Genomic DNA, 15,716 nt, shown 5'->3' on the forward strand with positions numbered 1-15,716 from the left:
ATTGATATAATTTGATGCATATAAGTATATGTCAAGCTTATTGTTACCAATCATGTCCCATTTTTCTTTTAGCAATGAAATTGTCACCTACCTCTTTTCCCCTATCCGTTCTTTTTTTTTTTTTTTTATGTTTATGTATTTTTGAGAGAGAGAGACAGAGAGCAAGAGGGGGAGGGTCAGAGAGAAAGGGAGACACAGAATCCGAAGCAGGCTCCAGGCCCTGAGCTGTCAGCACAGAGCTCGATGTGGGGCTTGAACCCGCGAACCACAACATCATGACCTGAGCCAAAGTTGGATGCTTAACTGACTGAGCCACCCAGGTGGCCCCCATGGGTTCTAAAAATGAAATTATTTTTGAAACTGGTTGAGCAACAAGAAAAGAAGGAAAATGATGCCTTTCTACCTTCAAGGGAGGCAATGGAGTGTAGTGTACAAGAAAGAGCTCTGGACTGGGGATAAGGAAATGTGGGCTTTGGTTCTGATTCTGCTGTAATATAAATGTTTGTTAGTGATTATTTATTTTTGAGGGGGGGCGGCGGAGAGAGAAGGAGACACAGAATCCCAAGCAGGCTCCAGGCTCTGAGTTGTCAGCACAGAGCCCCACGTGGGGCTCGAACTCACAAACCATGAGACCATGACCTGAGCCGAAGTCAGACGCTTAGCTGACTGAGCCACCCAGGTGCCCTGTAATATAAATGTTTATTAAGTGAATGGATCAACGAATGAACAAACAACTCCTCTGGACCTGTCTCCCAGATATAAAGTTTAGAACCTGAAGTACATTGTCTTTGTATCTCCTATCAGCTCTAAGGTTTCCTCATTCCATGTAAGCAATGTCTGCCTTCTTACTAGACTCCTTTGCTGTGAAATAGTCATCTTAAGGATTGTTATAATGGAATACATTTGGATTTGGTACGCATTAGTAGTGATAATTCACCTATTTTTTATTGATCGATCTCCCTCCACTCGAAAACATTCCTTATGTAATTACACAGGAGGTCAGTGATGGGATGGGAATGGGGTCTTGTTTTTTATACTTTTTCTAATTCTCTGAAATGTTAAATTAGTTTCCCTGAATTGTTTTGGTGCAAATATGAAATGGAAAATTTTCGTACATTTTTACCCCTGTCCTGAACTCAATTCTTAACCTAATGGGCTATGTATCTGTACAGGAAACATTGCTTTAATGTTTTAAAGTCATATCACCCAATTAAGTTCATGCTTGGTGGACATTTTTCACACTCCGTTTATTCTGTGTGAAATGTCCATTCCGATAAATAACCTGCCCAGGAGAATTTTGCAAGGACTTGAATAATAGCTCAACTTGAATAAGAGAGAGCGAGGTTGAGAAAAAGATGGAGAAAACATATGAAAATCCCAGCTTATCTTGAATGAGGGTTTCTGGTATGGATTTATTTTGTTTTAAATCAATTGCCAGAATAACAGATATAGTTATATTCAAATTTAATTGATTTAATGGATTATTATACAGGCTTATTAAAATTTTTATCTATGAAAAAATTTTAATGATGTTGCAAATTGTTTGTAATATGGTAGCTAAGGAAACTGAAAAAAAAATTGCATTATAGTTTCAACGCTGCTAAGGTAAAATAAACGTGCCAACATACTAACTACAATTTTCTCTAGGTGATGAGTTATTTTTATGATGACTTTTCTTCCCTATTTTCTTCTGTATAGTTTTACTTTAAAAAACAAACTTAAAAGCCTTGCTAATAATTTCTGTTAAAAATTTAAAATTCAAATTATGATGTGTATTATTTTGTAGTATTGCAAGTTTGGGTTTTCCCATGCCTCTACTCATAGAGGAATGGCTCCATAAGAGGAACAACTCAGAGAGATTCAACTTACCCTACACAACCTGAGGCCATAGAAACAGGTCAAGGCTCAGTTAGAGGCTGAGGATTCAGTAGCCTCAGTAATGGGAAAGAGGGTCTTATACTATGAGGGCCAGTAAATGCAGGGCAGAGATCCCACCAACTCTGTTATCTATGTGCTAGCTACACCTGGGAGATCTTAGAAAAATAAGACATCTCAGAGTAAAAGGAACTGATAGTCTTTGTTGGGGGTGGGGGATAGGCAAATAAATCTTCCGTGTAACATGAAAGCTATATGACAAGGGGTAATCAATCACACCAAAGAGTGGATTGGTCGACTGGGTCTGGGGGAATCCAGAGGTGATACTTGAGTCTAGAGTTGGTCTCAAAAATGGAGGCAGAGTTGCAAAGGGAGTAACATGAATAAAAGTCCTTTAGAATGAAACTAAATGAGGGGTGCCTGGGTGGCTCAGTCAGTTAAGAGCCTGACTTCAGCTCAGATCATGATCTCACAGTTTGTGGGTTCGAGCCCTGCGTTGGGCTGTGTGCTGACAGCTCAGAGCCTGGAGCCTGCTTCAGATTCTGTGTCTCCCTCTCTCTCTGCCCCTCCCCAACTAGTGCTCTATCTGTCTCTGTCTCTCAAAAAATAAAAAAAATTGAAAAAAAATTAGGATGAAACTAAATGATGGTTCTGGGAATTATGATGATTTTAGTAAGGGTGGGCATAGAATATAAAAGAGATCGAGGACAAATGTGTGAGGAAAGTGGCAGGAGCTTGAGGTCTACGCCTGAGATGAAGCCCAGTGACAGTGGACTGAAGAGGAGGGTGAACTGGACAGTTGGTAAAATCTGGACCTGACAGACCCAGGATGCTGTTGGATGTGTCGCGTGAAGGAGAGTGGAGACTGGCAGGAGTCCTAGGATTCTGGGGCTCCTTAGAGGTGTCATTGGAATAGACTTTACCAACTGAGCCATCCAGGTGCCCCTTGGAATAGGAATTACAGGAGGAGATGAAGGGAAATAATGAGTTTCAGTCTGGCATATATCGAAAATTAAAACTTCCTTCTTTCCATTCTTTCTTTCCTTCCCTTCTTTCTCTTTCTGCCTTTCCATCCCTTCCTGCTCTATCTACCTATCTATCACCTATCTATCTATTCATCTATTCATTTAGTTATTTAGTAACCTTTATTTTGCCCTTGCTGTCCATGGGGCATTATCCCAGCCACTGTCCTAGGTCCATTGTAAACCAGGCCAGTTTTTATGTATCCTCAACCATGAGGGGGCGAGAGGGAGTTGTTTTCACAGCCACAGCTGCTGGGTGTCTCTGACCAGGACATAGCTAATCAGGTATAAGACACAAAGAGCTTAATTTCTTTCAGATGGTACCGTGTAATGTATGTTTTTTATATTGGAAACACCACTGATGGCCATTTCCTTTCTAGGTAGTGCCATTATTTCTGTTATGTTTCTGAAAGAAAATTTAAGAGCTTCAGATTTACTAGGTAAGTAATTATTTAAGTCATGTAATTATAGCACTGCTTGATCAGGAAATAAATAATATTATCCATAAAAAAAATATGTGCTTTAAAAACAGGGAACAAATTGCTGAAATGGATAAATCTCATTTAGAGGTGACCAGGATTCTTTCTTGGAGTTGCCATCTGCACTTTCATGTGAAGTATTTCTGTTTTCATTGTGCCCACTGCCCATGCTATTGACCACAGCGAATTATTATTTTATACTATTATTATGAATGTTATGAAATTTTCATGAGCATAATAAAATCCAAGAAAACATCTGTATTACCTAATAGAGTCTTCCACTTCAAAGGATGTATTTGTTACATTGTCAAGTGCGAGTTCTGCATAAAAATGAAAACCACACAAAAATTAGATGCACCAATTAACCACCTAATTTGTATTTTGCTCTTTCCAAAAACAACAGAGAACATTCCCCTTCAGATTTTCATTTAGAAATACAGCTGTTAGTAGAAAATAATAACAGCCTTCCTGGCTATAAGAAGGGTTGCTATTATATAGCAGAGCCATCATGTTATTGATTATATCTTCTACGTTTTACTAGAAATATCATTTGTGAGAAGAATTCTGGAGGTTCATATTTTCTTCCTTGACAAAGTCTTCTCTGAATTGCTGCTGACATATGATAACGAATATGATACTTTAGGCACTTTAAATAGAGTGTCTGCTCACTTCCAAGGAGATCACATTTTTAAAAAAATTTGAGCTTTAAATGTGACGCCAGTGTTGGTATGTTGAGCATTTGTTTTCCCTGATTGTGTTTCCCTTGAGCCTGTTGTCTTGAAAGTGTTTTCACTTTTTCTTTTTCCTCCTTGGTTTGATTCTGCTAGTAGAGTTTTTAGTCCACATCATCAAATTTGTCATGGTTGAAATGTTTTTCCAAATGCACTCATATATGCATTGTATCTTTTCAAATATATTATTTTTCTATACTTTTTTTAATATATCTTGGTTTGTGGAATCATTTGGGGAAGATGTACAGAATTAGAAATAAGAATGAGCAATGCCTGAATTTTATAAATTAAAAACAAATTACATCTTACATTATTTTTCTCATTTGTCAAATGCCTTAAGGAAACTCTAAATCATTTTATCTAACATATGCCATCTTTTATAGTTAATGGTTGATTAATGTTTAAATTAATCAAAAGTATTTGATGAAGAAATACAGATGGATATATAGGGAGACTTGCTAACGATTGTGAATACTGGTGATAAAAAGATGGCGAAGACGGAATCTCTGCCCTCAAATAATACAGTTGGTGATAAAATATATACATAAATAAGTTTTTTAAAAGCAGAAAGCAGTATGTATCCTAATGCCTTGAGGCTTTAGTTAAGAACAGGATCTCTTAACCTCAGCACTGCTGACATTTTAGGCTGGAGAATTCTTCTCTGCGGGGAGCTGTCCTGTGTGTTGTAGGCTGCTTACCAGCGTCCTGCCTGGCTTTTACCCATTAGATGACAGGAGCACCCTCCGCCCTAGTAATGACAACCAAAAACAACTTCAGATATTGCCAAATGTCCCCCGAGGGACAAAACCACCCCCAGTTGAGAACCACTGGTTTAGAATAAAGAGAGGTTACTCTAGTTGAGAAGCTCAGAGAGATTTTTTTTATAGCAGAGGTAACATTCGAATCAGTTCTGATAGCTGGATAGGACAGGCACAGGCAATACCCAAGCATTTGGAGGAGGGTGTACAGAGGGACGAACACAAGAAGTGTGTTCGTTTTGCACAAAGGTGCAAAAAGGCAGGGTAAGTTTTCTATTTAATATGGCACTCAACTGCTGCCAGTTAGGATCGGGAAAAATTAATGAAAGTCACAATTATGGAAAGGGAAGAAATAGAAATATCAGTGTATGCAGATGATTTGATTATATACTTGGAAAATCCGAGATCAACAGAACATTACTAAAAGCAAGAAACTAGCTCAATGTCAAAGGATGTAAATTAAACTCACTTTCATAGGTTCAAATCTGGATTCAACTTTCGCTGTCAGCTGTGTGGCTGACATGATATTACCTAACTTCTCTAAGCCTCAGTTTGTTGACAAACATAGAAGACTGTTCTAAGGATCAAACTGGATAATTCATATAAGTACTCTGAGAAATATAAAGCCCTGTTGATGTAATTGTCATTTCTACAATCAGCTTCATTCCTGAAAGGTAATATTAAAAATGTAATATAGGGAATAAGAAACAGACATATACACACACACACCAAAAAGTAATAATAGTAAATTAAACCTCTATTAATTCTTTGATTCTTTGCTAATTTCTCTTATTTTAATAATAGCTAATATTTATTAAACATTTCCTCTTTCCAGGTACTATCAGTGTTTTACATGAACTATCTCATTTAAATGTAGGAACAACCTATTTACAGAACTGATACTTAGGTTAAATAGCTTGTCCAAGGTCATATAACTAGTAAATGGTGGACCAGTATTCTAATAATGGCAGCCTGATATAAGCATAGCGTAATGGTTGAGGGTGAGTCTCTAGTGACAGAGAACTGTGTGACCTTTCAAAGTTACTTACTCTCCTTAAGCTTCATTTTCCTCACGTTTCAAATGAAGATAATATTACCTATCTTGTAGGATTAAGTGAGTTCCTAGAGGTAGAAGTCTTAGAACAGGGCCTGTCATGTAATAAATCTTCCATGTTAGCTATGATCATGATTTTTTTTAATGTTTATTTATTTTTGAGAGAGGGAGAGAGAGAGAGTGTGAGCAGGGGAGGGGCAGAGAGAGAGAGACGCAGAATCTGAAGGAAGCTCCAGGCTCTGAGCTGTCAACACAGAACCCGATGTGGGGCTCAAACTCAGGGACCACTAAGATAATGACCTGAGCCAAAGACAGATGGTTAACTGACTGAGCCACCTAGGAACCCCCAGCTTTGATCATTATTGCTGCTACCACAGTCACACATCCCTACACTCTAATGGTTCATCAAAGGAAACATTGATTAGGATATTTTTGCAAACTTTAATAATTCAGCTAATATTTTCCACAATTCTAATTGGGTATTTTTGCCTTCCTAATTTAATGCTTTGTGAGTAGGGCTCTGTAGCTGATCCCATATTTGTTTTGGACTATAGTTAAAAGTGATCAATTCTTAACTTTAATCTGTTGTCATAGGAATAAGAAAAATTGTAGCCACCTATCCCATACCCATGCCTCCAAGAGCAAGTCATAAAATTATCTTGATCTGAAATGTAATAACCCATTTCATACTTACGGAGAAGGATTTTTCCCCAACCTCACTCAGTAATGTGTTAAATCACATGTATTTTCTTTGTGTCTGTATTGTTGTTGCCTTGGGAAAATTTAGCTCTTTCTGTTAAAAGCTAAAAATGCCTTTTTTTTCTTTACAGGGACTAAAACCAAACAGAGAAAAGAGTAGTTAGTGGCTTAAAAAAAAAAAAAAAAAAGATTAGCATATAAGCATGCTAAAAATTAAATTGTCAAAATGTGCAAAAGAAAATCATTTATTTTTCCCTGCCTCAAGCAAATGAAAGTTTGTTTTTCATGATGGAACAAATGAAGATTTTTTGGGCCATGTGGAAACAAGCTGAACTAATTTATTGCCAAATGTTGCTCTGTGGCTATGAAGCTTTTCACCACTAGCCTCAAAAAATGACCTCACAAAAGCTATGTCTGAAAGGAATTGCCAACTATTATTAACTCAATGACAGGGTTTGGACTGTGCTCTGATTCTTAGTGGATTAATAACTTTAAATTATTTTAATGATTATTTTTCCTTTAAAAAGCACCAGATTTCTCTCCCCTTCATTCAGCCAAAACCTATAGTATTTCCCCCTCTCTCCTCCCTTAGTCATCAAAAGTACTAAATCTAATAGGCTGTGAGAACCTAGTTGACTTAAGTCCAGATAGTATCATCATAAGAAAAAAAAAAAAAAAATGACAGTCAATTCATCAGTACTCTTCAGAGACCAGTAACTTGATTATTTTAAGTCACCTATAAATGGCTTCCCTGGCTAGGATGTCAAGAGATTAAAAATGACATGAAGACCATCTCTTTCCTTCTTTCTTCCACACCAAATGGTCGGCTTGATTTAGGGCTAGTATCTAGAATACTAATGTAGCCAAACAAACCATCATTTCTGGTTGAGGGAACAGATTGGCTATTTTGGTTTCAGGGTTGCCTCAAGAATGGGAGACTTTCTGGTGGTAGGTTCAGGACTATTTGGACTCACTACATTATTGAGACTTCCCAATCCAGGGCTGCTTTAAGACTTATGTATTATGGAGCGCCTGGATGGCTCAGTGGCTTAAGCGTCCAACTCTGGATTTCAGCTCAGGTCATGATCTCACAGTCATGATCTTAAGGTCATGAGATTGAGACCTGTGCTGGGCTCCACACTGGGCAAGGGACCTGCTTAGGGATTCTCTCCCCCTCTGCCCCTCCCCCAGTCACAGCAAGTACATGCTTGCTCTCTCTCTTTCTAAAAAAAAAAAAAAAAAAAAAAATATATATATATATATATATAGCTACTATATAAATAAATATAATATATTTATTATAAATATATATTATATATTATATATAAATATAATAAATAAATACTATAATAATATAAATATAATATAAATATATAAATATAAATATAATAAATAAATATAATATAAATAAATATATAAATAAATATAATAAATAAATAGCTACTATATAAATAAATATAATATATTTATTATAAATATATATTATATATATTATATATATAAATATAATAAATATATATATATATATATAATATATATATATATATATAGCTACTATGAGCCTGAGGAATCTGGAGAGATTGTTCTGAGGGGAAGACATCCCAAATGGTTTGGTGTTAAGGGAACCAGTTTATTCTGTGACTCCTGGTTACAAAAGCAACAGCGAGACCCCCATTGATCAGGAGACATACTATAAGGACCAAGAGAATTAGACGCAATATTTGTGTTGGAATCAGGTTAGCTGAACATTAAAAAACTCTTAAGGCTACCAGAAGTCAGGTCAAGCCAGAGTCCAGAAGCTAGACACTAGTTAATTAACACTAGCTGGCATCCAGTTGGGGAGTGGGGTATTTCAGGTTTTACCTAAGGGGAAGGGTGGGTTGGGAAACCAGATGTCAGCTGAAGAACTGTACAAAAAGATCTTAGAACCCAAGGCTTCCGTACGTGAGGAAGTCAGCTTCTAGGTGCCAGTGAACAGAAGCATCAGAGGAACCTGATTCCAGGCTGTTTTCCCTTTGACCACTTTTATACTTCATTCTTAGCCCACAAGTATCCATAGGAGAGAGACTTTTACAACAGAAGATCAGTAGCCTCTTGAAACAGAGGCTGCGTTCTCACAGCTGGATCCAGTTAAATGTAAGGCATTTCCCGAAGTATAAAATATTCCTCAAAACACTCCTTCAGGATGATATAAATGGTCAGATATGTTTAGAAAATATTACAATCATATCCTCTTCTAGGAGATTCACAGTGAACACTAGCACATTGAGGATCTGAGGGGGTCTTCTAGTAAAAGAACTATTCAAGTTTGTCTAACTCATCTCTTCCCAAATAGATTTGACTTGAGACTCTTTTTGGTGGAGCATCTGCCTTATGAAGCTGGTTCCAGGGAATACCAGTTTGAAGATGTTTTTCTAAAGGAACCTCAGGGCTAGTCATGAAGCCCAGGGACCACTGCCAGGGAGAGTTGATTCTGTGTATCCCCAGTGGGGATGTTGCATCTGTCTTTAGGTTATGCTTTGTACAGCTTCTGGCCTGTATACCTAGGCTGGGGCACCACCCACTGAGCCTACAACATGAATGACAGCCCTGAGTTGTCCGTTCATCAGCCCTGGCTCTTTATGGATACAAGAGGTGGGAGAGTGTAATCGTTAAGCAAATGGACTACCTAGGTTTTCATCCAAGCTCTCCACTTAGCAAGAACATCCCAAACAAGATCATTATATAGCACATATATAGTATAATATTTTAACAGTATAGTTATTTTTCACAGATTTGTTGTAAGCATTAAGTTAATTATATATAAAGCATTTAGAATTGTGCTTAGAAGTATTAGGTATTACTATTATTATTATCATCACATTTTAGTATGATGGTGATGTAATGTAACTCTCATGTCAGCCATACTTGTCAATGAAATTAACAGTTTTAAGAACACTACTTCCAAAAAAAAAAAGATTACCCTCACTTGGCATGTACCTTCCCACCATACCTAGTCCGTTTACTATAAAGAGCAGAGATGAGCTTGTTTCCCTGTTGTGCATATGTGACAAGTTCATAGGAAGAAATTTTATTAACATCTGTGTATTGTGTCAAGCTAAATCTGAAACTCCCACAAGATCACTGTAGAAATTTAAGTGACTTGAGTTTGTATTTGATGAGAAAGTATATTTTATACAGGACTGGCCATGAGGGTGGCAGATGCATCATGTCCAGCACCCATTCACTGACCCCACCTGCCGCTCACCCACAGCTGCCTGACTGCTCCGTCTTTGGTTCCCTCTGAGGCTCAGCTCTTGGTGCTTTGTGCACTAGTCTGCTGAGATTAGCAGTGGGTAGCAAACATAGTCCCACTAGCATTCTCTGTGTTCTGTTAAGTGCGTTATTTCCTTTCTTCTGTCTTCTTAAGACCAGTGGGGAGAAGTCTTCACCAGGCAGTCAGAAAACACCAACCAGTTCCTTCCTGTTCAGTCCTTCCATTCTCAAACTGGATTTTTACCCTTTTAGAGACAGCCCCAGTGACAGTCTATGATCTTCCCTGGATCATAAGATTAAAGATACAATTTTGAATACATTTTTTTTAACGAGATCATAAGGAAAGTGGAGCCGTCCACTATTTCAACAAAGCATAAAGCATGTTTACCAACAGACCCAAGTATCCTCAGTTTCTCTGCTGTAAGAAACCAAAAGCACAAACGTATGTTTAGTAATTAATGTGTTAGTATTTTATCTTTGTTGGAAAAGACTTAGATAGCCAATGAATCCAATCCAATTTATCATACAAGCAAAACTTTAAGGTTTCAGATTATCAAAGACTTTGAAAGTTATAAACATTTTCATTTATTCAACCTAGTTGGGTTTTTTTTAACAATTACCCATGAGAACTTTAAGACAAAATTAACCGTCATTTTAAGTCATCTTTTTGCTGACAAATTGCAACAAAGATAACACAGGCTTATTTAACTTTCAGTAATCCTTGGTAGAATAAAAGTTTTCTATTTCATGCTGATAACTCTAAGGACATGTCTATCTTAATTAATCCAACAAACTTAAATTAGTTTACCGAATATGTTGCACCTAGGTCCACTTAAAAGCCAATCAATTTGTTCCCCGCTGTCAGTTTTTTACCTGGGGAAATCTGAAGTGGGTGGTTTAAGTCCAAGGGGGTACTCTTTGCTCTTTGATAGCAGGGTAGGAGGAGCAGGAGCCAGTAACACCAGAGGCACGGAGGATGGTATAGGAGCAGGTTATTCGGGCTGTGCAGAAACAGGAGGAGGGCAGGGGAAGCAGAATAGGTGAGGTGCTGCTAGCAAGGCTGGAGGCAGGTAACAGCCCTGAGGGCAGAGAAAGAGGATCCCTGGTCCTAAAGACCAAGCTCGGACAGATGAACAGACACATATTTTCTTTCCACCGACAAAAGGTGAAAACAGCCAGTCCATGTCAGGCCAGAGAAGACAGGGAATCTCCCTGAAACAAAAGGAGTTCTGGCCTCTGCTTAGGAATATTCTTTAAGCCCCTGTCCTGAGGTTTAGCGACTACCACAGACAATTGGCTCCAATTATCATAGCCATTAATAATTCAGGCAGAAGCCCCCACATGCAATAAGAAGCCTCATTTGTTTCGTCCTCTCAAGATATATTTTGAGAAGAAGTAAACAAAGATGAGTAATTCGGGAAAAAGAGAGAGGCATGTACAGGATCCTGGCAGCAACCTGTTTACAGGGGAGACAAAGGATTGGCACATAGAGAACAGGACAAGACACAGGTAAGGTGGTAGAGGGGCCCAAGGCAGCTGAGCTGGTGGGTTGAGGGTCGAGGGTGAGGAGAGGGGGGTCCTCAAGCCCTGTAAAAGAATATGGGCAGATCAGAGTTTGGGTACAGCACCATAAAGGCCTGGCCATATGGGATTTCGGTCCATTTTCCCTGACATTTACAAAAAAATTCTAATTGATAAATAGTATTGAAGTTTAAGTATCTGTTAATGGGCCATTTTTCTTTGTCTCCTATGGAGTACTGAGGGTATGTGTTATTGCAGAAGAAGATGAGTCCTTTCTTCATTAAATCTTGCAATCCAAATTGTCTCCAGTGGGTTAAGAGACATCCCAAGGGGGAGTTTTTGGGGAATGAAGAAGAAAAGTCCATTACCATAATCCCCCTGACTGTTGGATGGCATTCCACTCAGGGTCATATCAAGGGTTCCTAGTGTTCAGAGCAACCAGAGCTTCCCTCAAAAAGTTGTTAATGAATACCAGCCTGTCTACTGAAGAGATGTCAATATCCCTGCAATTCCCCCATTGCATTCTAGACTACATATTGGTGCCAGTGAATAGACTGAAATACCATGGAGAACCTGCCATTTTTAACCAAGGGAGGCACTAAAAAAGTTCTACAAGGCGAAATTACCTAATACTGTAATTCAAGTAGTTAGTAGGGGACATTGATGAAGAATAGTAAAGATAGAAATCCATCATGGGTCTAAGTGACATTCCAATACATGTAGTCTTTACAGACAACTTCCCAGGAAATGGTCCCCAGTTGGGTTTTAATTCAATTGATATTGACATTGGTTTTGGCTGGTTCCCAGTGGTCTCATGGCCAGAAGTGGCTAGACCGGGGATGTGGAGGGGATCACATTGGACCAATGAGGAGGAAACCTCGCATGGAAGTCTTAAGGTTGTCAGCAATCCTAGTGACAGGTGTCTGTCCCATGCTTTGTATAAGAACAGGGATAAGAGTGCCTGGGTGGCTTAGTCGTTTGAGCATCTGCTCTCGATTTTGGCTCAGTTCATGATCCCAGAGTTGTGGGATCAAATCCTGTGTCAGGCTCCGTGCTGAGTGTGGAGCCTGCTTAAGATTCTCTCTGTCTCCCTCTGCTCCTCTCCCCTGCGACACTCGCTCTCTCTTTCTCTGTCTAAAAAAAAAAAGAAGGGGTGGATAAAGAAAGGGCATCAAGTTCTGGGTCTTGTTACCATTCTGGCCAGGGTACTAGCTTCCAGTCAAAAGGTAGGCCTTTATCCTCCCTGGAGAGTAGTCACAGGCTCGAAGGTTGCAGCCAGAGCAGTCAACATGAGATTGTTCCAATAAGACCATATTTCTTGAAAAGCCCCTGGAGTTAAAGAAAAGAGGGAGTAACTTAAGTTTGTACCAAGGCTCGAAGTCTAGAAAGAAGAACAGCCCTAGGTTGGGCACCAGAAATGTTGTGGGGCTGCTGAGTGAACAGTCAAGAAAGAATTCTTAAGATACTTTCAGTGCAAAAAGGCGCTTTTATTATAGCCCAGGGACAGGACCCAGGGGCAGAAAGAGCTGCCAGTTTGGGATTAATTTTTAAGCTTTTCTGAGATAGCTTTTGACTCCCAGTGGTCTGTATCCTGAGGTAGATCTGTTCCAGGGTCCTCTGTCACATCAGGCTTCCGGGTGAGGTTTCAAATCTATTCAGCTCTCCAGAGCTGAATTTGGCCTCTTGCTCAGCCAAATTCTGGAGTCTAGCAGGTGTGATAAGTTCATTGTACCCAGAGATGAGGAGACTAGGTCACAGAGGGATAAATAACATGCCTAAGCTCTTCCAGCCAGCAAGTAGCAGCGAAATTTGAAATCTGTGGGGGCAGTTTCAGCATGGATTAGCCTTTCATGATCCAAGTTTTGATCTGTAATTTTATCATTTCCATGGGCAAAGGGCATGCCAAGGGCTGCTTCCCTTCCTGGAGTATCTTATGCTACCAGATTACTCCCTTGGGCAAGTGGGCCAGCAGAAGGTAAATTAGCAAGTTTCTAACTTAGAAATCTGTGTCTTTCAAATGAAAGAATATGTGTGGCTTCACTGAGAAAAAAAATATCAGGAAATGACATATTTTAGATGCCACTTTTAGAAAAAGATGGGCTATAAATACATTTTAAGGAAATTTATTTAAGGAGCTGCTAATGACTATCTTCAACACTTTTACACACTTATGGAAAATGTGCAAATGATCCATACAGGAGACAGTGAATCACACAAATACAAATGATACCAAGTAGACAAGCATATAACAGGTAGCAGCTCTCTAGAACTGCCTTTGTAATTGTCACAGGAAGCTGAAATTAAGATTATAAAAAGAAAGAATGTGCGACCTACTGAGCTGCCATAGAGTTCTTTACTAGATTCCCACTGATATGGGGCTCAAGTGAAATAATGTATGTACAAAAGTACTTTGAAAGTACAATTGCAAAATCATCAGTCATTTCATTTGTGTTCAAGGAGTTTTGAAATGAAGCGAAGATCTACCTTGGTGAAAATGGGCACAGTATGCAAATGAGGAAGCAGATGTGAGGCAAGAAAGGAGATGTCAGGATGTGAACCAGGGACCCTTTTGGAAAGTTAAGTGAAATAATGCAACATCCAAAAATGAGATATTATGCAGACTTGAAAAGAATGAGGCTGTCCTACATACACTGATGTGAAATGTTCTCCAAGATATTCTGTTAAGTAGAACAAAAGCAAGTGTGTATAATATGCTATCATTTGTGTAGAAAACCAAAACTTATGCAGTCTCTCACACACCTGCATAAAACATACCTGGAAAAGGAAATCTAAGATTTGGTGGCAGTATTAACTTCCAGGAGGGGAACTAGTGTGCCATAAGGGTGTGAGAAAGATTTAACTTTTCACTCACCACCCTTGTGTGTCTTTCAGATTTTTTTCACCTTACGTTACCCATTCAAAACTAACTTTAAAAAAAGAAATTTAAGGCGAGGGTGGGTGATGGTCATTGAAGAGGGCATCTTTTGGGATGAGCGCTGGGTGTTGTATGGAAACCAATTTGACAATAAATTTCATATATTAAAAAATAAATAAATAAATAAAAATTTAAAAAATTAAAAAAAAATTTAATTGACACTAGATACAGTTATAGGAGATAAAAAAAATTACTGGCAGAGGAATTCAATAAAAATAAGAAATTTGGACTTCACAAAAGGAAGTTGGAAGTCTCTGAGATTTTTAAGTTGTATTCAATGGATTTATTCTACTTCAGTATACCAAGTTTAGAAAACTGTTTGTGTGTGTGTTTTCATTCCATCCTCCTAGGAACCTAATATTGAACAATTTTCTTACAAGATCTTTTTTTCTTTTCCAGAGAAAGGACAGGGCTGAACAATAATTTTGCCCAAGTTCTTATGTACGATTTTTATTATTTTCTCTTTATTGCAATGCTTAATAATGTATATTGTTTTTTCATTTTTAAAATTCTCATTAGAAATAGCTTTTACAATTTTGTATGTAATTTCTGCCTTCACAAAGTATTACAGAGTAAGTTCTTACATTAGAAGAAGCTTGTTTTATAGCTTCTACAAATACCTTGAATAGCTATTGTCTTGCTTGTGTGAAAAGTCAAATGCTATTTGTTCTCAAAAACTAGAGTTCAAAACCCTAAATCATTTGATTAAGAGGAACAGGAAATTGGTGTCTTTGAATTTGTGAGATTTTATAGACAAACCAAATTGCTTCAGGTTGGAGTCAGTGCTGGTTGTAAATTATGTACACAACAACACTGACCTCAGTTATGAAACAAGTTGAATTATGTTTTCAAGGGTGCTATCTGAAAAATGCTACCTATATCATTTTTCTTTGCTGATTATTAATAAATAAGTAGTCTTCAGTGTTATTTGCAAGGTCAAGGCCTCCCTCTACTCCTCCTTATGTGGCCCCTCTTCCCATACACATTTCTTTCCTCCATTATTTTTTTAATATGAAATTTATTGTCAAATTGGTTTCCATACGATACCCAGTGCTCATCCCCAACAGGTGCCCTCCTCAATGCCCATCACCCACTTTCCCCTCCCTCCCACCTCCCATCAACGCTCAGTTTATTCTCAGTTTTTAAGAGTCTCTTATGTTTTGGCTTCCTCCCTCTCTAACTTTTTTTTCCCCTTCCCCTACCCCATGGTCTTCTGTTAAGCTTCTCAGGATCCACATAAGAGTGAAAACATATGGTATCTGTCTTTCTCTGTATGGCTTATTTCACTTAGCATAACACTGTCCAGTTCCATCCATGTTGCTACAAAGGGCCATATTTCATTCTTTCTCATTGCCACGTAGTACTCCATTGTGTATGTAAACCACAA

At 38.3% G+C, this 15,716-nt stretch overlaps 1 protein-coding gene across 1 annotated transcript in view; it reads left to right on the forward strand.

Annotated features, from left to right (window-relative positions):
- The window catches only part of NIPAL2 (NIPA like domain containing 2), an 85,114-nt gene that overhangs the window by 41,905 nt on the left and 27,493 nt on the right, over positions 1 to 15,716 (forward strand). The window contains exon 5 of the mRNA XM_086695164.1: positions 3,278 to 3,337. Coding sequence (XP_086551290.1) covers positions 3,278 to 3,337 — 60 coding nt within the window. The remainder of the gene's footprint in view (positions 1 to 3,277; positions 3,338 to 15,716) is intronic.

Source organism: Puma concolor, chromosome F2, assembly GCF_028749965.1.
Source record: "Puma concolor isolate L17-30 chromosome F2, mPumCon1.1.hap2, whole genome shotgun sequence".
NCBI lineage: Eukaryota > Metazoa > Chordata > Mammalia > Carnivora > Felidae > Puma > Puma concolor.